Source organism: Arabidopsis lyrata (assembly GCF_000004255.2).
Source record: "Arabidopsis lyrata subsp. lyrata unplaced genomic scaffold ARALYscaffold_4, whole genome shotgun sequence".
Classification (NCBI taxonomy): Eukaryota; Viridiplantae; Streptophyta; class Magnoliopsida; order Brassicales; family Brassicaceae; genus Arabidopsis; species Arabidopsis lyrata.
In genome coordinates, this window is record NW_003302552.1 from 17,565,394 (window position 1) to 17,587,272 (window position 21,879).

Here is a 21,879-nt window from a genome sequence, read left to right on the forward strand (position 1 = left end):
TACTTACAAGTTTCTTCGTTCGAGTTTTTATCCAAAGGTTTCCTCGTCAACTCCGTATCCAAGGTAATAAATATTGGTTCTTTTCATTGGTTAGAATTATAGGGTGCAGGATAGTATTGACGTCTTAAAGACATAACATGGGCAAGATACTATGAGAAGCTTGACTATTCTGCTTCAACAGATCAACAGGTGAAATTCTATCACTAAATTATTTGATCTCTGTTATTGCTATGAATATATGCTTTATGTTAGGATTTCAAGTTTTGCCTTTGTTTAGAAGAATTATATTCACACGACGAAGAACACGATGAATTCAATTAAAGCTTCCTAACTGGTACTTCGTTGTTCCTTTTTTTTTTTGGTTAATTATCATGTTTATTGTTTCCAAAATTTATTGTTTCCAAAATTATCATGTATAAATCCTAGGGAAGAACCGATCAAGCTAAGATCAATGGTTGTGGTTTTAGTTATCTTGTGATTAAAATACTAAACAAACAAAACTAACTGAAACAAAACAAAAGTCTTCCTTTCAAAATCATTAACGTGACGGATTGCTGACTGATTAAGTTGAAGTTTTAGGCATTTAAAGAACTAGAAAGATGATTAAGGTTAAACATTTTTATTTATTTTAAACAACGTTTGAATGTTGACAAAAAAAAAAGAAGAAAGTGTTGGGACCATCGGGAGAGACAACGTTGAGCAGCTGCGAAAGAAGCCAACGTTGTCTATTATGTTCCTCACAGTGTTTGATTTGACTTTTGACGACATTACACTCCTGTCCACTTGTTGTCTCGAAAGTTCATGCAATGGAAAATTATTAAACAAAACAATTTATTTTTATGTATAAATCCTAGGGAAGAACCGATCAAGCTAAGATCAATGGTTGTGGTTTTAGTACCGTATACTTCTCAAATATACCCGTTGAATAACGGAAATCCGCAAGACGGGGAGGAGACGAAGTCAACCTAGCTGGCAAAGGAGCTAACCCAGCTCCTTTGGTCTTATTTATGGTCATATGTATTTAGCAAAATATGGTATACAAACCGAACCAATCAACAACAAAACCTGGTTTTAAATTGTTGTATATTTTTCAAAAGTCAAAACCCATAATAACCAATGGAACAGAAGAAGCTAATGAAGAGCATACTTACGCTTGGAGTAAAGAGTGATGCAAGCTTCCATTGGCACACCCGAAAACGCATCAGAGCATGGAAAGAAACCTAAAAACCAATAAATTAAACAATAATTAAATCTTAGTGCATGGAAAACGAATCCTATACATACCAAAGTCCGAATCTCAGTGCCTTAGAATGACCTCGATACCAAAAACTTTAAGTTACTACTTCCATATATGTAATATTTTAGTTTGGGGAGAGAGATTGGCAACGAAGAGTAATTCCTGAATTTAACAGTCAAGTTTGTTATCCCTAATCTAAAGAGAGGAATACTTAAATTGTATTAACGACAAAAATTAGCCTCCTCTGAAGATTCATCCCTGAAATAAGTCATCTTTCTGACTTTGTGGCAACTGTGTTATCAAAAGTTGAGTGTTTCTTCTGAAAAAAGACATATTTGAAAATAATAATAACATGTACCTCAACAAAATCGGGAGGTACCTCATCTTTTTACAACAAAAAGAAACATACCAAACCATCGATGATTACCTTCTCAAAAGTTGAAACCAAACTTTTTGATTATAAAAATTGATTAGTGGTGAAAATAGTGAAACCATAAATACAAAAAAAAAAAAAATCAAATTTGTACATATAAATTATAAGATCACCTGTTTATTCATTGAATTAGGTCCAAATTTTCCATACACCAGTTCACATCGTCCCCTCCATACATCCACCCTACAATATAAAGAAAAATTAAAATTAGGTAGAAGCAAAAAAAAGTTTGAAAAAAAAGAACAAAAAAAACAAGGGTTAGTTATGATCTGAAATTGAATACCATGAGCAAGGTATTTATCTTGAATAGGAGGCGGTGCATGATTTAGGGTTTCTAAATTTTTCGACTATAAATACAAAAAAAGAAAAGAAAATTTACATATTTTAATAAGCAAATCACTATCATAATAATAAATATTTGTAAAACTGCCATTTATTCATTGTTAGCCATATTTATTTAAAATAATATTTACTTTTTTCCGTAAAAATATGGAATAATAACAACTATTTTAGATTTACTACTATATCTGATACTATCTTATAAAATATATTAAAATTTAAGGGAAAATTCTTTTCTGTTTCAAAAATAAGGCGGAACAATAATATAATTTTTGATTTACAATAGATAGACATGCATGGCATCCATATGCGTCATGTCACGCTGATCCATATTTTTTTCCAAAACTCGATCTAATTGCTATTATGTGCAAAAATCACCGCCGTTCACGTTCATGTTCACGTTAGCACTCCATACCTTAATTCACATGTAAACCTCTCTGCCTATCTCTGACTTCAGCTCTCTCATCTTCGAGTCTCCCCAAGAAAGTTTTGACACCACACCAATATTTCATTCGTCAAAATTAAATCGAGTTTGCACAAGGTTACAACCGATTAATAGGTGGTCTTCTACCTTCTATTTACGATTTTATGCTATGAATATATGTTTTTGTCAGGGTTCAAGTCAATCTCCGGATTAGAGACTTATAATCATCCGACGAACAATACGATGGCGTGATAACCGTTTCTAAATTGGTGGGTTCTCTTTCATTGATCTACATATTATTTTTTTTGTTCGTTTTTTTTTTCCAAATATTTAGATTGAAACGACGACGAACACGACGATCATACCAAAAATTTCATCTATTCCGGTACGTTTGATCTTTATTTTAATTAGTTTAACAATTAATAGCCGTTTACGATTAATTTCGGATATCTAAATCTTATTAATTTGAGTAAGGTTAGAATAGTATTCTTTTATGTTTATATTAATGCTCCGATTAATAATTTTCGGATATTTGACATTATCATCTTAAATATATCAATATTATAATAAATATTTTCCTTTTCCGATTTTTTTTTTTTTGGTATAATTCCTTTTCCGATAAATTATGAAACAGATCTGTTTACACAAAAGGTAAAAAAAAAAAAAAAAAAAAAAAAAACCATCAACCGTCTCTATTCACACGTTTCTTCATTATGATCACGAATTCACGTTCATGGAAGCTTCATCATACATTAACACTTACAAGTTTCTTCGTCGAGTTTTTGTCCAAGGTTTCTTCGTCAACTTTGTATCCAAGGTAATAAATATTTGTTCTTTTCATTGGTTAGAATTATAGGGTGCAGGATAGTATTGACGTCTTAAAGACATAACATGGCCAAGATACTATGAGAAGCTTGACTATTCTGCTTCGAGAGATCAACAGGTGAAATTCTATCACTAAATTATTAGATCTCTGTTATTGCTATGAATATATGCTTTATGTTAGGATTTCAAGTTTTGTCTTCGTTTAGAAGAATTATATTCACACGACGAAGAACACGATGAATTCAATTAAAGCTTCCTAACTGGTACTTCGTTGTTCTTTTTTTTTTGGGTTAATTATCATGTTTATTGTTTCCAAAATTATTTTTTCCTGGTTAATTCCGAAATTCAATTTAATTTTTCCAAAATTAATTAGATTTCATTAAGGGTAATTAAGTAATTACGTAAAATCAAGGACTCAACAAGAGCCGAGAGTCCGACACGTCAGCAAAAACACTTCTCAAATATTGTTATATATATATAGATACTGTCTAGCTAGATCAAAATTTATCTCAATCTAATACTGTATAGTATGACTCAAATCTAACATCAATAACGAAATTCATTGATCAACTTAATCAGAACAGATTTTATCAGTTTCAAATATTCTCCCAAAATTATAAAATCGATTTTATTATAACTAATTTTATAAGCAATCACTCCAAAGAAAAAAAAAAAAATCAAACCATCACATCATTTTCACCGTCAGAATGATTAAGATATTGATAAAGATATTTTGTAGTAACATGTGAAAATTATCAATATCTCTTGTAAGAGGCGCATACATGAAGTAACATAACGCTTTACATATAACAATCTGTGTAACTAAGTCGTTTGATTTTTCTTCGGTTTAGCGTGTCCATCTTATGAACAGATACAAAATGACAAGTGTTGCGATCATACCGGCATATTTGATCCAAGTATCAACACGATTGCGCCTCTCAATGAGCCTCAGTACCGAGTTGGAGAGCCCTACTGTGTTCAGAACATCCAAAGCTTTACGCTGCGCACTCTGAGAATCCAAAAACCCCAATGTTACAAAATATTAACGACAGCAAGAAAATGTTCACAAGAGTTTACCTTCAAACGATCCCTTTGTTCAGCATATTTGGAGAGGATAGCAACTCCACTAGAAAACGACTCTTCAAGCATTCTCTTCGAGTTCTTCACAGAGTTCATAGCTTGAGCTTCCTCATCATATATCTGCAAAATGTGAGCCCCTTCTCCGCTCGCTCTGCCTAGCAAATCCGCTCTCTCTTTAGCTTCCAACATCTTTCTCTGATTCCTCGACATGTATTTTTCCAGACTTTGATTCAAATACTCAGCTTCTTCTCCAACTTGTTCAGTCTTTCTGCAACAAAACGCCCAAATTTGCTTATGACTTCAACACAAGAGTATACAAGAATCACAAGAAACTACTCTAACGTTTAAGAAGCACTACTTAAAGAGATTCAGAAACCAAACAGTGAATATATATTCATCGATTTGGATCATCCACATTTGCTTGCGATTTCAACACAGAGTAGTACATAGAAGAATTGCAAGAAACTACTCTAACGTGATTCAGAAACCAAAGAGGTAATGTGTTTTAAGAGATTTGAGAGTAATGAATCAAGAACCTTCTCCAGAGATCACGCTGAGATTTAACAGGGATTGAGCGCCAAAGAGCATCCATGTTTGAGCAGAGAGATCGGACCTCAGTAATGTCTCGTTTCACGGAGGAAGCCAGATCGGGAGAATCCATAGAAGATGATTCGAACCTCTCTAACCTCTCGATTCCGTCGCGAGCCTTGAGTAGAATCCTTTTCGCACTACTATATACATCCGATAAGGATCCACCTCCTCCGACGATCCCAGACGCCATATCAGATCAGGACTTCTCGTTACCGAAGCGTCTCTGGATTAGAGATTATTCGTAGAAATTGATACAATGAGTTGTATAACAAACAAGTGTGGTGAAGAACAAAGAGCGGATCGAAATTCAAAATCACCTGAGCAAGAGAAAGAAGACGAGAGGCTTGTGACGCCGTCCTAGAAATTACCGCCGGAGCAATCGCAATCGGAGATGCTGCGACGAGAAGATCGAGATTTGATCGGAGTAACAGAAAACAAGAAAAGCGTTAAATGCTTCGTTAGGCCCACAATGTTTTATGGGCCTGAAGGGACCTTTTATTTTTTATTTTATTTTTCTGTTTGCCCCATAAGACACATATAAACCCATTATTAGACTAGGAATCCATTATCATTATTAAGATATACATAATCTCATATAATCAAAAAAGAAAAAACAGATGTTGTACCAAAAGCTTTATTATAATTAGGTTTGTTTCGATGTTGTTGACGAGAACGATCAGCGATAGCAACGAACGATATCCAAAAGTATAACAAGTGTTAGACATCAGCACAATTGATTCAATATCGCTGAACTTAGAAAAACGGATTAAGGGTTGAAACAAGTTTATGTTTTATTGTTCATTTTGTAGTCGTCAGTTTATAGAAGTTCTATTGGGATCATTTGTTGTGATCACCTTAATTTAGCTAAGATTATTGGTTACTGAAAACTGATATGTTGTTTTTAAGTTGGGCCAACACAGGCTTATAAATTGATCTCTTTACTCATTTCTCTAATACTATTGTTGATGATGTGGAATCCACACCACTATTTTCCCTTGTTCCTTTTTCTTTGAATAATATATATGAACTAACTTTTCGTTTTAGTCTGAAAAAATATGTTACATTTTTCGCATATTTACTTAGTGGAGGCTGGAGAATCCTATTAATTTGTGTACCAACAAGGGGACAAACTGGAATTCGCTATTCTATAAGCTCAAGAATATTTTTTTGATAGACTAACTTTTCGTGCATCATGCCGGTATTAACATATAAAACCTACTATTCAGATATATTTTTAAAATTACGTTCTTATTAGTGTAATCTTGTAAATGTCATTATCATTTGACGAAAAAAGGAACATCTAGCTTGGTAGATATATTACCAACTCCTCTTGGTTTGAAAAAACAAAGCCACATCTTTAGTAAAAAACAAACTCGTAATAATACGATATTGTTGTTGTAATTTCTAGTGGTGGAAAAAAAACACATTGCAGTACTAAAATTTCAAATTACCACGTTGAAAATAAAACCACCAAAAAGGCCATTATGAGAGTGTTATCTCTTTTTAAAATATCTCGTTTACATGTGTACGTACACCATAGTTTATCTTCTTTCGATCTCTTCTCAAAAACCAATTGCCGATAAATTTTTCGTTTCGTTTTCGTCATCGTCGTCAATATTCAAATTATAACTAAAATGTTCGTACATAGGAAGAAACTGGCGGTTGACGATTTACTAAGAATAGTCTAATAGATTGGGTTCACTGAATCTCTAGTATTATTCTTGTGTATACTTATTTACGTGAAATATAAGAGATAAACCTTGAAGTTTCAATGATTCACGTGTACCCCTGTTTTCATGAAATATAAAAGATAAACTTCAGAAATTTCAATGATTCATTTTGTGTGAAATTTCAATTGTCACTAGTTAGGTACAAGGTTGTTTCATAAGAATAGTAAGACTGGAAATTTAGTGGTCCAAGATGTTTCATGTTATTGAGTAGACTTCACCCGTAAATAATTTTTCTGCATTTTTTTTTTTCTTATTTGATTTTTATCTTAAAATGCAATTATGTCGAAAATTCACATGCAGCTATAGTAGTTTCATACAATTTCATTCTCACACTTCTTCTTCTTCTTCTTAATGTTCTTCCAAGATTCACAAAAACAAGCTAACTAGTTTAGTAATTTTTCGTTGAAATATGGAATTTAAATATAAGACTGATCATATATATATGACCGATGAATCAAAACTTTGTATCAATATACATTAGAGAAAATAGACAATATTTTTCTAGGTTAAACTAATGTTGAGTATTGATAAATAATTAGTCTAAGCATATCATGTTCTCTATAATTAAGGCTACAACAAAGTTAGGAATTTTGATTAAAAAAAACAAAAAATGTGATTATTCTGTGAATTACTCCAAATTTATGGCTTCGTTTTTATTCTCTTTACCACAAAAATGTGCAGTTTATTTTAAATCAATAAATGTAAAATGTTTTCTTTTTATAAGTACTTAAAACGAAAACCTAAGTTGTCTTTGATTGTTGTTCATTGTTATTTGGTTAGCGGCCTGGACAAAAAAACCGCTAACCAAATAACCGACCGAACCGAACCGAAAAAAACCGAACCATATCCGAACCGAAGTTTTTAAAATAACCGAATAGTTTGTAAAATCTCCTATCCAAACTAACCGAAACCGAACCGAACCGAACCGATAACCAAACGGTTAACCGAAATATCCAAAAACCTATAAGATACCCAAAAATAATATCCAAAACTATAATTATAACCTCAAAAAATTAATTATTTTTATAATCAAAACAATCAAATACTTTAAATAATCAAAATATTCAAATATTGTTTGTTATATTTATCAAAGTTAAATACTCTTTTACAAAATTGAATCAAATTTTAATTTTCTTCTAATATTTTAATTTTTTTGCATTTTCTTTTTGTATTTTTTTGGTTAATTTTGGTTAGTTTCGGTTATATTCGGTAAATTTCGGTTAATTTGGGTAAAAACCTGAACCAAACCGAACGTGATAAAAGTTTGATTAGTTACGGTTACCTATTTAAATATCCAAACCGAATCGAACCGAAAGGTAACCGAACCGAACCGAACCGAAATTCTTAAAATATCCGAATGGTTATTATATTACCATATCCAAACTAACCGAAACCGAACGTAACCGAACCGAAACCGAATGGTCAACCGAATGCCCATGCCTAGATATGGACATATATTTATGTCTTCACCAAAAGCAATAAGGTCGTTTCATACACTTTCTAGGCACTTGCTAGATGTCACGGAGACGTGAATGAGATGGACCCTTTAAAACTCTACCATATTTCATTTTATTTTGTTTTAGTTTCAATAATAGTTTAGTGTAAGAAAGTACAAAAATGATATAATAGAAAGAAAAAGTTGGGAAGTAGAAAGATAGTGGCAGAGGATTAGTGCACACATGTTCTCCATTTTCCAAAGAGCTAGCCAACGTTTGTTTCTCTATCTCACCATACTCATTTCATCGACATATATCAAACATTTATCGCGTAATATGATAATACCGATGATTTTAACAACATGCATAGAGTAAACTTCGTATCAAAATTTTGAAAACATATAAAAGTGATGGGTGTAATTTGGAAATAAATATATATATTTGTGTAAATTGGCTGAGTGGTCTAACATCATAAAAGCATCAACAAACAAACAAAATATGCCATCTCATGGCCGTACAATCATACAATTAGGGATTTAACATGCAAATATAAAGCTTTCACAAAAAGAAAAAGATCTAATCATTGATTGGAAAGAAAAGTCATAAAAATAAATTTTTCAGAAAACTTATATGTATAGTGAAAATGATAGACATCGAGCAAGCTAACATTTATAAAAAATGAATAACAAAAAATGTCACTATATATGAAATGAATGAGAGTAATTGCAACACAATGGCAATGGAGATAAAATTGATATTTAAAGAAATAAGAGCAAGATATTCTTAGATGATTAATCGTTTAATTAAATATTAGAGCAGGTGGAAGATAGAAATATGGAATAAGAACTGTTAAGGTTTCAGAGTGATATACAGTATCTGTTTAGGGGAGATGACATACTAAAAATTTAATCAGAACCTAGGTGAGAAAGGTGAGAAATAGAAAATTAAAAATTTAGAGAAAAAGGATTATAGAGCATAAAGCAAAGTGGTGAGTGGTGACACATATGAACAAGCAAAACACAGATGAATTTAGAACTAACATGCTCACACATGCCTCCCCACCCGCCAATATGTGAGTATAACTATTTCATGAAAATTAATTAATTATATTATTCAGACTAAAGATAAATTAGATTTTTTTTTTTTATTGAAGGCACTATTAAAAGAACTATCTTATAATTCTCTAAAACTATATATGTACGAACCTGACAAATAAAGATGGGAGATTCACAACACCAAGATTCCTTAACCTTGACAATAATTGAAACAGTCGTGAAGGCACTTGCGAAATTTCCAGCCCACTCGTTTGGCATATAACTAATTAGTTGATTCAACTTCGAAAACTATGAGCCAATTATTAAGAGCAAAAGCATACTAATAAATTACAAAATATATATTCATCTAAAAAGTGACTAGAAAATTTGCATATAACCAAAGACGACGAACATAAAGAAAAAAAAAAACGAAGGAAGAGCACGTGTGGAGTTTTGCTGTGATTAAAACACCAAACTAAACTTCTTCTTTCTCAATTATTTTTGTTGGAATTGATAGTTTTACCCTTGAGTTTATGCATAATTTTATCTATATTTGATCGAATCACTATCGATTACTAATAATTTAGCTCATATTACTTTTAATTTCTTGAATAAATTTTTCATCATGAATGTCATTTGAAAATGAAAAAAAAAAAAAAAACTGAACTTCTGTTTTAATGGAAGTCATATCTGTTTAGAAGATGGAAGTCATATCTGTTTTTTGTGTAGTAATTAAGATTGAGCCCCATAGGAAAATTATGTTAATTATATTATATGAAATTATCAGTTTTGCTAATGCTTTCCATGAATAAGCTGGCGAATCAGTGCTCGTTTGTCGTCATATTGCTTTATTTTTATTCCCATCATAATTAACTTTTTAATGAGGATTATTCCACTAAATCAAAAATCTCAGTGCCGTTACAAAAAGTTTTTTTTTTTTTTTTAAATAATCAAAATCTCAGTAGATGAGATTCGCCACTTGTGAATAAATCTCTCACAAGTCACACCCTATAATAGTCATATAGGTTGCTGCTAAGGCGAGGCTGTCTCCATTGTACCATCTCGAAAGTTAATAATGCAATGCCTCAACTGTACCATCGACAGAGTCCATAATGCAATCTATGAAAGAATTTCGTTTAAAATAATTATTAACTATTTAAACAAAGCATGTTCTAGTATTCCGAAACTATATAGTAGTACCCAAAAAAAACTATATAGCACGAATTTTTTATTGATTCAGTTAAATTCATAGATTTTTACTGCAGCCACATATACACCAATGCTTAAATGTAATTAAAGATGCAGCTTACTTCTTCTTTTTAGATGCTGCTTACTTAGTTTAATCATTTTAAACACTATTCATTTATAATTTCTTAAGAGAGTTCAGTATTTAAAGAGAAAATATATACAAATTTTATCACCGATTCTTTCACAAAATATTTATAAAAGTTAAGTACTTAGGATCACAAGTTAAGAATGAATCAAAATATGTTGCCCAACAAAAAAAAGAATGAACCAATATGTGGAAACGGAGACGAAAAATAACAAAATTACTACAAACGTGACTGTGTCTAAATTTAGAAGCTTATTGTGAGTTAACTTTAATAACGATATGACATGAGAAAATTGAATTATTTTACAATAACATCATTATTTTTCCACACTTGTCCTTCTTATCGGGTCGACAAAGCAATGCGAGTTTTCCCATCTCATTGTTCAGATATCAAGTAAAAAGTTTGGAAAAAAAAAAAGAAAAAGAAAAAAAAAACGTTTGGATCTAATTTGACTGAGTCAATAATCCTAGAGTTTCTTGTTAATGAGATAGTTGAAGTTTTTCTTCAGATTCGCGTAATTTCAAAGTGTTCTTAAAAAACCTTTCCTCTAAGAAAGTCAAAAGGAACAAATGTGTAAACAGCAAAATCAATGAATGCGACTTTTGATTGATTTAATTGTAAATTTGCTAGTCCTCGAAACATTAAAACATTGTAAGAAAATGTCTTTTATTTACCAACAGAAAATTGTAATCAACTAATCTTCATCTCATTTATTCTACTACTCCCTCTGTTTCGTTTTAGTTGTCGTTTAAGGTTTTTTCACACAAATTAAAAAAAAGCATTAAATTTTCTGTTTTACCCTTTATTAATATATTTTATAAACAAATTCATTGGCCAAAACATTAAAATAGTAGGAATAAAACTAGAATTTTCACCAAATATTTGCATCGAAAACCTAAAACAACAACTATTATGAAACAAAATTTTAACTCTGAAACGACAAGTAAAACGAAACGGAAGGAGTATTAAACTAGTATCAATTTTCTAAACTTTGATGGATGCGATTATCTGGAATCATATGACTAATGAATAATGCATTGACTTCCTGAATCTTAGTTTTTGCTGCCTCAAATATTAGTAATTCTAACCATACGAACTTCAATTTCAACCAAAAAGACAAAAGCTATTAAAACTAATTAAATAAATAATCAAACATTTGATTAATCAATAAATTAATGCAAAATGTTATCAATAGAGTTAAGGAAATTCGGGCATAATGAGTGTCACGTCTACCACTTTTCAATAGGGGGTACTTGAGTGGGCATTCGAGTATTTTTGTTTTGACTCTAATTCATGTGTGTTTGTGTATATACACATAGATGATAGGATATATCCAAGAGTGTATTATGTGCATCTTTCATATTTTTTTTTGTTACCGATTTTATTAATATAAAGATACGGAAAATTATTTATAATCCCTTTGTTTGGGGAGGGAAATGTGGACCACACAACTTTATATTATCTATCATATATACCTATTAGTTATTAATTGATTACTTTAATAATTGCTTTTCATGAAGAGAGATTATGCAAGAGCACATGATCTCTGGTTATGCTGTGTTTATAAGATAAAATATGATTAAAATTGATAAATGATCTTTAATTTGGCTAGTATTTTGCTATAATATCGACGTATATAGAATTTGTGTATAACTTCAAATAAGAGTTACTGAAGGTTTAAAGACAAGTTGAGAATCTGAAAGATCAAAGTTTGCTATGAAGAAGGAAGGAACTGGACTACTGGAGCTTGGATTCGAGAACCACAATTAAGGTGGCTAATATTGGATTAGTTAGTTCTTTGGCTTTGTTGTTGGTCTAAAATCGGTTCGGTATAACTTTAGTTAGACTCGAGTTTACTCGTTTATCTTTCTTCGATATATAATTTATTTGGTTTTGATAATTTTATTTTTGTAAATTATTTTTTCTCTTATTGGGCAATCAATTTTTTTATTTAATTGTGTGGTTGAAAAGGAAATAAAACTTATTTCGAAAATTATACATAGTTATAAAATAAATAGAAAAAGAAAACCCCCTTCACGCATTAAATAATCCATCAAGTACATGTGGTGAAGTCAATCTCAACCGGTAATAAGATAAGTCAATCTTTGCATGAATATGTGTCTATAACAAAAACCAATATTTGCATTTATATTCACACGGACACGATATTGATTTCTGTGTTTCAGTCTTTCAGATGTATGTTAAGTAATGACCCGATTGAAAGAGTCGGAAATTACTTTTACTACTTGTTTCCTACAACTTATTACCACTTTCCATTTACGTGACTGTCCTATGTACCAATTCGAGTCTCCCTGAAGTTAATTTTAGTGTGTTGTCATTTTAACCTTATTTTGTTTCACATGCCGTACGTAACATATGTATATTCCTACCTACGGCTTAAATAGTTAATGTTTGTGTTGTAAAAAACTGTTTTATGAATAATGAAAATTTAATATTGGAAGTTAACTCTCTTATATAGCATATTCACATTCACCTAAATTTACAATTTCATTGTCTCATACAATTTGAGGTGTTATTTAAAGCTAACAAATAGTATTATATAGATTTTTTTGTGCTAACCCTCCAAAAGCTAACTCAGCTAAATAATAGAGTTGATCTCGAATAATCCCACATAAGATTTTCATATCAATTCATCTTTAGGAGAAATATAAAAGATTTTGTTCTCTTTGGATATTACAAAATTATAGATCGAAGTGGTTTTTTATACTTAATAATAAAAAAAAAAAAAAAAAAAAAAAAAAAAAAAAAAAAAAAAAAAGAGAGAGAGAGTGGTTTTTTAGAGGCATCCGAAAATATTAAAGTGGTTTAGTTATGATTCAGGTGATCGAAGTAACATTGGAATGATATTTAACTTTTATATATATTTTAATGCAGTCCGTCGTGAATTATGTTAACATCAGTAACTTTTGTGTAAGTGAAGATAAAAGTATGCATCAGAGTCAGAGGACATGTGTTGATCTCGTGGATAAATAGCCTGATTCTGTACAATAGTTTCCTTCAAGTTACAACACCATTTATTACAGTACACCAAATATAACATCTATTTACAAAGTCAAATTTATAAGTCTTTCTCTATTCAACGGGACAAAGTCATGGAAGGTGTAGTAGCTAAGTTAACCCTAATGTCAGGATCTTAGTAGCTTCACTGCAGTCTGCGAATATTGTCTCCATTCACTGTTTAGGAAAAAACCAAGTGGGCCAATGACTGTAGTAACTTTTTAAAACAATGGATTTTTAACCAAATCCATTTCGATTATTTGTTCATAAATAATTAAATTAGTTGGAAAGAAATTGATTAAGTAGGATAAAAAATGTAGGGTAGGTTTTGTTTTCAACAAACGGGGAAATCACCGACGTGACTTTCGGTTAACAAACAGATTCGATTCTTTAAATCTTCTTCAACGTATGAGTAAAAAACAAAAAGAAAAATTATTACATTTCGAAAAGAAAAAAAAACTGTAGTCAAAATGTCAGAGTGAGAGAAAAGAGGAGAGATGACTAATAAAATCCACCTTCACTGTTAGTGTGAAGGGTTTTAATTTTGATGCTAAAATAGTAAAATGTTATCAAGGGTTTTGATCAACGACATAATCCATTGTTTTTGGGCTTTTCAGGTGAAACCATAATTAAAGGTTGTTTTTCACTATCATAATGAGAGTCTAGTTCTTCTTTTTTGCATACGTATTACACACAACTAAAAAGATATATGACATTGTTAAGCCGTTCTAATCAATCAGCTCCTATATGCCCTTTGTTTTACATTTAAACCATTGGTCTTAACAAAGAATATTGTTAATTGTCTCAATTTCAATTAGGATCTATAGAGGCGTGATTAAAGCAGCTTAACTTCTTTATTTCCCACAAAAGATGGCTTTCATTATATTATTTGATTTCCGTACCACAGTGTCTTACTCTGACTCTGATTTTATTTCTTTTTTATTAAATAAGAATCCCAAAAACAATTCACTATCACGACTTTCGTTTTTTTTCTATTTAAATTAAACTAAACCGGTTAGATTCGTTTTTGTTTATCAGATTAATGTGAACCCCATTATCTTATTTCCCTATTTTGTTAATGATGATTAATAATTGTGATTTAAACAAGTAAAACCTATTAGAAAACAGATTAAAATTAAAGTTGAGACCATAATTAAAGGAAAGGAGACTATTGTGTGAACATATGTATTTTCTTACACACTCAGCTCGCAACCCTTCTTCACTTGGACTCGTTGAAATGTGACATCCCAAAAAAGAAGAAAAAAAAAAAAACTATTTGTAAAAAAGTAGAAACAGTAAAAATGCAATTGTGTACTCTATCATAATAATTCAATGTCCAACAAAACTCAACCACCAAAGCTTGCTTATTACCCTCAAAGAAAGAAAGCACCGATTTAAAATAGTTGCAATTGTAGGTGTAGCATTTAATCGTTGATTTGTTTTTGTTGCATTTCTCTTTTAGTTGTAACAATATTTCACACCTTGAGACTTACAGACACTAGTTTAAAAAACCGAACAAAAGTTGCAGGTGCCTATGACTTGTGTGTGAATCCATCCACAGTTTGTATACGTTGACTGTTTAACATTTTGAATGTAGTTTTATTATATTAGATCCTATAACAATAATAATCATATCTACAATATGCTAAATGTTTTTAATAAAACTACATAATAAAATCATTTTAATCCACTAATTTTCTGTAGTTGGTGTTATGATTTATGACTACTGTACACTACACATTTTCAAGATCTAAAGAACAATCATAATCGATAATAATTGTACCTATCAAATTTGGTCAATAAGAAATAAGTGATTGTATATTTTTTTTGTATTTGATGCTAAATATTTTTTAAATAGTACTCCTCTAAGTATTGTGATTATCTTTTTATCATTGCACTCCTCACGGTAACAATTTCTTTTTTTTTTTTTAATTAAAAAGATATATAGAGAGATTATTGAGACCAATGAAGAGCAGAAACTGTTGGGAGTCAAAAAACTTATCACAAATTCTAACAGTGTTCTATGTCGGATTCCATCAATCTCTCTCTTCCATCATCTGTCACTTTCTTTGTTTTCTACGCAACAAGAAACCGAAACCGAAGAAAAAAAAAACAATTAACCAAAATTATTACTTCTTTTTTTTGGTGACCAAATAAAAAACCCCACTAAAAAGCAAACGAATCCAAGAACATGGAAACAAATGTGTAAAAGGAAATAAAAACATCAAGCGTGGACTGAAAATCACTACACGAAAATCCAATTTTTGGTAATCTAATAAATTATCTCTTTACAAAATTGGCAATAAAGAGAATAAATACATTTAAAGAGATTAAATACAGAAATTGACTGGCCAGTACACAAGTTGACTGATTTAATCAGAAATTATACATAATTAAAAATTAAACGGTAAAAACGTTAATAAATAAGAAAAGAAATTAAAACAAATGGAAGTGGAATTAGGAAAGTATTAAAGAAGGCATATAGAGTGGAAGAAAACTGAAGATGGAGGAGATTATAAAAATAAGTGTTGTGAAGAAGAAGCTATTGGATTTTAAGAGTCTTGAGTTTTTAATTTTATTTTATAAAATTTTATAAGAAAAAAAACTAAACAAAATAGTATTTATTTATTTATTTTTTCTTCAGGGCTGTTGTGGTTTTTGAGGTTCTCTATAAAGCAAAGTAAGAAAACATCTACACAAATGTCCCAAGAATCTGATCAGAAAAAAGAAGAAGAAGAAGAAATAAAGTCACTTGAACAATGGCGTTGGTCCGAAATGCAAGGCCTTGAGCTTCTCCCTGACAACAACAACAACTCACGAAACCCAGAAACAGAGCTCCGGAGAAACTCACCGGAAATGGAAAATGACGGTGGTGCTCCTCCTCCGCCGCCGACACTAGTGGAGGAGCCTAAGAAAGCAGAGATTCGTGGAGTTGCTTTTAAAGAGCTTTTCAGATTCGCCGACGGATTAGATTATGTATTGATGGGAATTGGCTCTGTTGGTGCTTTTGTCCACGGTTGCTCTTTACCTCTGTTTCTTCGATTCTTCGCCGATCTTGTTAATTCATTTGGTTCTAATGCTAACAACGTTGACAAGATGATGGAAGAAGTTCTAAAGGTATTAACTTTATCTTTTTGCTCATCTTCAACCTCTGAAGACACTAACTTGTTTTTGGTTTTTGCAGTATGCGCTTTACTTTTTAGTGGTTGGTGCTGCAATCTGGGCTTCTTCTTGGGCAGGTTAGAAGAAGAGAAAACTAAAGATCTAATCTTTATTCTGTTTTCTTGATCTGATTCGATTTTGAATTTGGTTTTGTTGCAGAGATTTCGTGTTGGATGTGGAGTGGAGAGAGACAAACAACGAAGATGAGGATAAAGTATTTAGAAGCTGCTTTAAATCAAGACATTCAGTTCTTTGATACAGAAGTTCGAACTTCAGATGTTGTCTTCGCCATTAACACCGACGCTGTTATGGTTCAAGACGCCATTAGTGAGAAGGTAAGAAACTTCAAATTGTTTGTCTTTTTGTTTCTTCTTCCTTATCTGATCTGTTTTTTTTTTTTTTTTTTCAATTATGAAATCTCAGCTTGGTAATTTCATCCATTACATGGCGACTTTTGTTTCTGGATTCATCGTGGGTTTCACGGCGGTGTGGCAACTAGCGTTAGTGACTCTTGCGGTGGTTCCGTTGATAGCTGTGATCGGAGGAATTCACACCACTACTCTCTCAAAGCTATCTAATAAGAGTCAAGAGTCTCTTTCACAAGCTGGTAATATCGTCGAACAGGTAGAGTGCACAAATCCCTAGAAATAAAAAAAGTTTCTATTTTTGTCAAATCTAGTAATCATCAAATCATTCTATCATCTGGGTTTTTCGTGTCTGATTCAATTTCTGAAAAAAATGGCAGACAGTGGTGCAAATCAGGGTAGTGATGGCGTTTGTTGGAGAATCAAGAGCTTCACAAGCTTATTCATCAGCTTTAAAGATTGCTCAAAAACTTGGTTACAAGACAGGTCTAGCTAAAGGAATGGGACTTGGTGCTACTTATATCGTTGTCTTCTGTTGTTACGCTCTCTTGCTTTGGTACGGAGGTTACCTCGTTCGCCACCATTTGACTAACGGTGGTCTTGCCATTGCCACAATGTTCGCCGTCATGATTGGTGGATTGTAAGCAACTCTTTTTTACTCTTCTGTGTTTATTACGCTTCTTATCATTTGATTTGAAGTTGGTTTGTTGATGGAGATGAGTTTTTGATTGTTGTTTAAAGGGCATTGGGACAATCAGCACCGAGCATGGCTGCATTTGCCAAAGCAAAGGTTGCTGCTGCAAAGATCTTTAGAATTATTGATCACAAACCGACGATAGAGCGTAATAGTGAGTCCGGTGTGGAGTTAGACTCAGTCACGGGTCTTGTCGAGCTTAAAAACGTGGACTTTTCGTATCCGTCAAGGCCAGATGTTAAGATTCTTAACAACTTCTGCCTCTCTGTTCCTGCTGGGAAGACCATTGCTTTGGTTGGGAGCAGCGGTTCAGGGAAAAGCACAGTCGTTTCACTTATAGAGCGGTTTTACGATCCGAACTCAGGTTAACAATCTTAACATTCTGTTACCTTTCAAGCTGTTTTGTTTGAGCATCGTTCGTTTAATTAACACGGTTTTATCTTCTCTGCAGGACAAGTTTTACTAGATGGGCAAGACCTGAAGACCCTGAAATTGAGATGGTTAAGGCAACATATAGGGCTAGTGAGTCAAGAACCTGCATTATTTGCCACTTCTATCAAAGAGAATATACTCTTAGGCCGTCCCGACGCAGATCAAGTTGAGATAGAGGAGGCTGCTCGAGTCGCAAATGCTCATTCCTTTATCATCAAACTACCTGATGGCTTCGACACACAGGTCTGATGGTTTATGTGAATCTGTGTTCTTTTGATTCTTTAATTATTCATTAGTTTAAGGTATTTTGAAAGAGTCAAAAGAGAGAAGAGGTATGGTCATGGAAAAGCATTTATAACAGAGTAACATGGGTTTGGTCAACAACGCATGTGAGACCCAGACATGTAGTGTTAGTCATGTGTCTTGATGTTGAATTTTTTGAGTGTTCATGTGCTTGTTTTCTTCTTGCTACTTTAACTTGAAAACCAGCAACCACTATTCCAATGGATTTTAATCCAGATAGACATATATTCAGCAGTCATATGTTTGTTTATACTCATGTGGTAAATGTGAATAATGTCAGGTTGGGGAGAGAGGATTGCAGCTATCAGGTGGGCAGAAGCAAAGAATTGCGATAGCAAGAGCAATGTTAAAGAACCCGGCGATACTTCTTTTAGATGAGGCGACGAGTGCGTTGGATTCTGAATCAGAGAAGCTTGTACAAGAGGCTTTGGATCGTTTCATGATTGGAAGGACTACTCTCATCATTGCTCATCGCCTTTCTACCATTCGAAAAGCTGACCTTGTTGCTGTGCTTCAGCAAGGAAGTGTCTCGGAGATTGGAACGCATGACGAGCTCTTTTCCAAGGGAGAAAACGGAGTCTATGCTAAGCTAATTAAAATGCAAGAAGCAGCTCACGAAACCGCCATGAGCAATGCAAGAAAGAGTAGCGCAAGGTATATTCAGATTTATATTGCTTGGTTTTGATGATGATTTTGAGTTACTGATGGTAATCTATTTGTTGCAGACCGTCAAGTGCTAGAAACTCGGTTAGCTCGCCAATAATGACTCGGAATTCGTCATATGGAAGATCACCTTATTCACGGAGACTCTCGGATTTTTCAACTTCTGATTTTAGCCTCTCCATTGACGCTTCTTCCTACCCAAACTATAGAAACGAGAAGCTGGCCTTCAAGGATCAAGCCAATTCATTCTGGCGACTAGCTAAAATGAACTCTCCAGAGTGGAAATACGCTTTGCTCGGTTCGGTAGGCTCTGTCATCTGTGGCTCCCTCAGCGCGTTCTTTGCGTATGTCCTCAGCGCAGTCTTAAGCATCTACTACAACCCGGACCATGAATACATGATCAAACAGATTGATAAGTATTGTTATCTCTTAATCGGTCTCTCTTCCGCAGCACTTGTCTTCAACACACTCCAGCATTCTTTCTGGGACATTGTGGGTGAGAATCTAACCAAGAGAGTCCGTGAGAAGATGCTCAGCGCTGTACTCAAGAATGAGATGGCTTGGTTTGATCAAGAGGAGAATGAAAGTGCAAGAATTGCAGCACGATTAGCTCTTGATGCCAATAATGTGAGATCGGCCATAGGAGATAGAATCTCGGTTATTGTGCAGAACACAGCACTGATGCTAGTTGCTTGCACTGCTGGGTTTGTTCTACAATGGAGACTCGCACTTGTCCTTGTCGCAGTCTTCCCCGTAGTTGTTGCTGCAACTGTCTTACAGGTTTGTATCTTTTAAAGCAAATGCATGCTCTTATTGTGTCCTTAGACCTGAAACTTTGTCTTGTCGTTTGAACAGAAAATGTTCATGACTGGATTCTCGGGAGACCTGGAAGCGGCGCACGCCAAGGGAACGCAGCTCGCTGGTGAAGCCATAGCTAATGTCAGGACAGTCGCAGCCTTCAATTCGGAGGCAAAGATTGTTCGTCTCTACACTGCAAACCTCGAACCACCATTGAAACGATGCTTCTGGAAAGGACAGATCGCTGGAAGTGGTTATGGTGTAGCTCAGTTCTGTCTTTACGCATCTTACGCTCTTGGACTATGGTACGCATCATGGCTTGTGAAACATGGCATCTCTGACTTCTCCAAAACCATAAGAGTCTTCATGGTACTGATGGTCTCAGCCAATGGTGCAGCAGAGACGCTCACACTGGCTCCTGATTTCATTAAAGGTGGTCAAGCTATGCGCTCTGTTTTCGAACTTCTTGACCGGAAAACTGAGATTGAACCCGATGATCCTGATACCACCCCAGTCCCAGACCGGTTACGCGGCGAAGTTGAACTCAAACACATTGATTTCTCTTACCCTTCAAGACCAGACATTCAGATTTTCCGTGACCTTAGCCTTCGTGCTAGAGCTGGCAAGACTCTAGCTCTTGTGGGTCCAAGCGGGTGTGGAAAAAGCTCGGTTATCTCCCTCATCCAGAGGTTCTACGAACCGTCCTCAGGTCGAGTCATGATCGACGGGAAAGACATAAGGAAATACAACCTGAAAGCCATAAGAAAACACATAGCCATAGTCCCTCAAGAGCCGTGCTTGTTCGGAACCACCATTTACGAAAACATCGCTTATGGACACGAATGTGCGACCGAAGCAGAGATCATTCAGGCCGCGACTCTAGCCAGCGCCCACAAATTCATATCCGCGCTACCAGAAGGTTACAAGACGTATGTTGGCGAGAGAGGCGTTCAGCTCTCAGGAGGACAGAAACAGAGGATCGCAATTGCACGTGCCCTCGTGAGAAAAGCAGAGATCATGCTGCTCGATGAGGCTACTAGCGCTCTTGATGCAGAGTCCGAGAGATCAGTCCAAGAAGCATTGGACCAGGCTTGCTCTGGTAGAACATCGATCGTCGTGGCTCATAGGCTATCTACAATCAGGAACGCACATGTGATCGCGGTGATCGATGATGGAAAAGTCGCAGAACAAGGATCGCATTCGCATCTTCTCAAGAACCATCCTGATGGAATCTACGCGCGGATGATACAGTTGCAGAGATTTACGCATACTCAGGTGATTGGTATGACGTCAGGATCAAGTTCTAGGGTTAAAGAAGATGATGCTTAGTACTTACTACTTTGGTCATTATAGAAGAAGAAAGAAGAGTAAAAAAAAAAAACAAACATCAGAAGATGTCTCTGATAAAAACTCTACGAACTCATTTTCTCTTTTTTTTTTCTGTTTTGATTTTGAGGTTACTTATTTTTGGAACTACGTTTCAGATTTGATGGTATAGTATTATTATTGTGTATTATCATAATTAATCTAATTTTTCACCTCTGTAATATCCATTTATGCCATATCAATCTATGAGCATTTTCTAGTGAAGTGAAGAAGGTGATGATGAGAGGTATGTATCTCATAATCATCGAGTGAACTTGTTACCATACATATATTGGTTTGGTTTGTTCTAGATTTCTGGATAAGCCTAACTTTTCCAATCATGAGATCCGTTCTAAAAGAAATGTAATCCTTTAGGGTTTTTAATTGTATTGGTTAGATGGGTTTTGAATGATGTGGGTCTATTTTAAAATTACTTGTGTGTAAATCATGGTTTTTATAGTGGACATGATTAATAATGTAAGCATATAAAGAATTATCTATGACAATATTGTCAAAAAGAATGCTTTAGATGTTATAGACACACGAACATACGTGGGGAACAAAATTATGAAGATGAGAAAACAGAAATGAGAAAAAGAAGATGGGTCCAAAAAGG

At 33.6% G+C, this 21,879-nt stretch overlaps 2 protein-coding genes across 2 annotated transcripts; one reads left to right on the forward strand and one right to left on the reverse strand.

Moving 5' to 3' along the window:
- Positions 1–3,934: 3,934 nt before the first annotated feature.
- LOC9317547 (membrin-11) lies at positions 3,935–5,371 on the reverse strand. Its single transcript, XM_002881435.2, has 4 exons — positions 5,247–5,371; positions 4,875–5,152; positions 4,336–4,606; positions 3,935–4,267 (listed from the first exon to the last, which is right to left on the reverse strand). The coding sequence occupies exons 2-4, from the start codon at positions 5,117–5,119 to the stop codon at positions 4,106–4,108; spliced, it is 678 nt and encodes a 225-aa protein (XP_002881481.1). The 5' UTR covers positions 5,120–5,152; positions 5,247–5,371; the 3' UTR covers positions 3,935–4,105.
- A 10,526-nt stretch (positions 5,372–15,897) lies between these two features.
- LOC9317548 (ABC transporter B family member 1) lies at positions 15,898–21,458 on the forward strand. The gene is made up of 10 exons (XM_002879584.2): positions 15,898–16,598; positions 16,666–16,720; positions 16,803–16,978; positions 17,067–17,267; positions 17,389–17,648; positions 17,750–18,066; positions 18,154–18,377; positions 18,718–19,091; positions 19,163–19,880; positions 19,956–21,458. The coding sequence occupies exons 1-10, from the start codon at positions 16,182–16,184 to the stop codon at positions 21,225–21,227; spliced, it is 4,014 nt and encodes a 1,337-aa protein (XP_002879630.2). The 5' UTR covers positions 15,898–16,181; the 3' UTR covers positions 21,228–21,458.
- The last annotated feature ends 421 nt before the right edge of the window (positions 21,459–21,879 follow it).

Excerpts from the sequence above, each read along its gene's own strand:
- LOC9317547 (XM_002881435.2), bottom strand. The coding sequence starts at position 5,119 with ATGGCGTCTGGGATCGTCGGAGGAGGTGGATCCTTATCGGATGTATAT. Across the intron at positions 4,607-4,874 it reads CAGCGTGATCTCTGGAGAAG|AAAGACTGAACAAGTTGGAG; the intron begins GTTCTTGATTCA and ends GTTTTGTTGCAG. Across the intron at positions 4,268-4,335 it reads AACAAAGGGATCGTTTGAAG|AGTGCGCAGCGTAAAGCTTT; the intron begins GTAAACTCTTGT and ends TTGGATTCTCAG.
- LOC9317548 (XM_002879584.2), top strand. The coding sequence starts at position 16,182 with ATGTCCCAAGAATCTGATCAGAAAAAAGAAGAAGAAGAAGAAATAAAG. Across the intron at positions 16,599-16,665 it reads TGATGGAAGAAGTTCTAAAG|TATGCGCTTTACTTTTTAGT; the intron begins GTATTAACTTTA and ends TGGTTTTTGCAG. Across the intron at positions 17,268-17,388 it reads CTGGTAATATCGTCGAACAG|ACAGTGGTGCAAATCAGGGT; the intron begins GTAGAGTGCACA and ends AAAAAATGGCAG.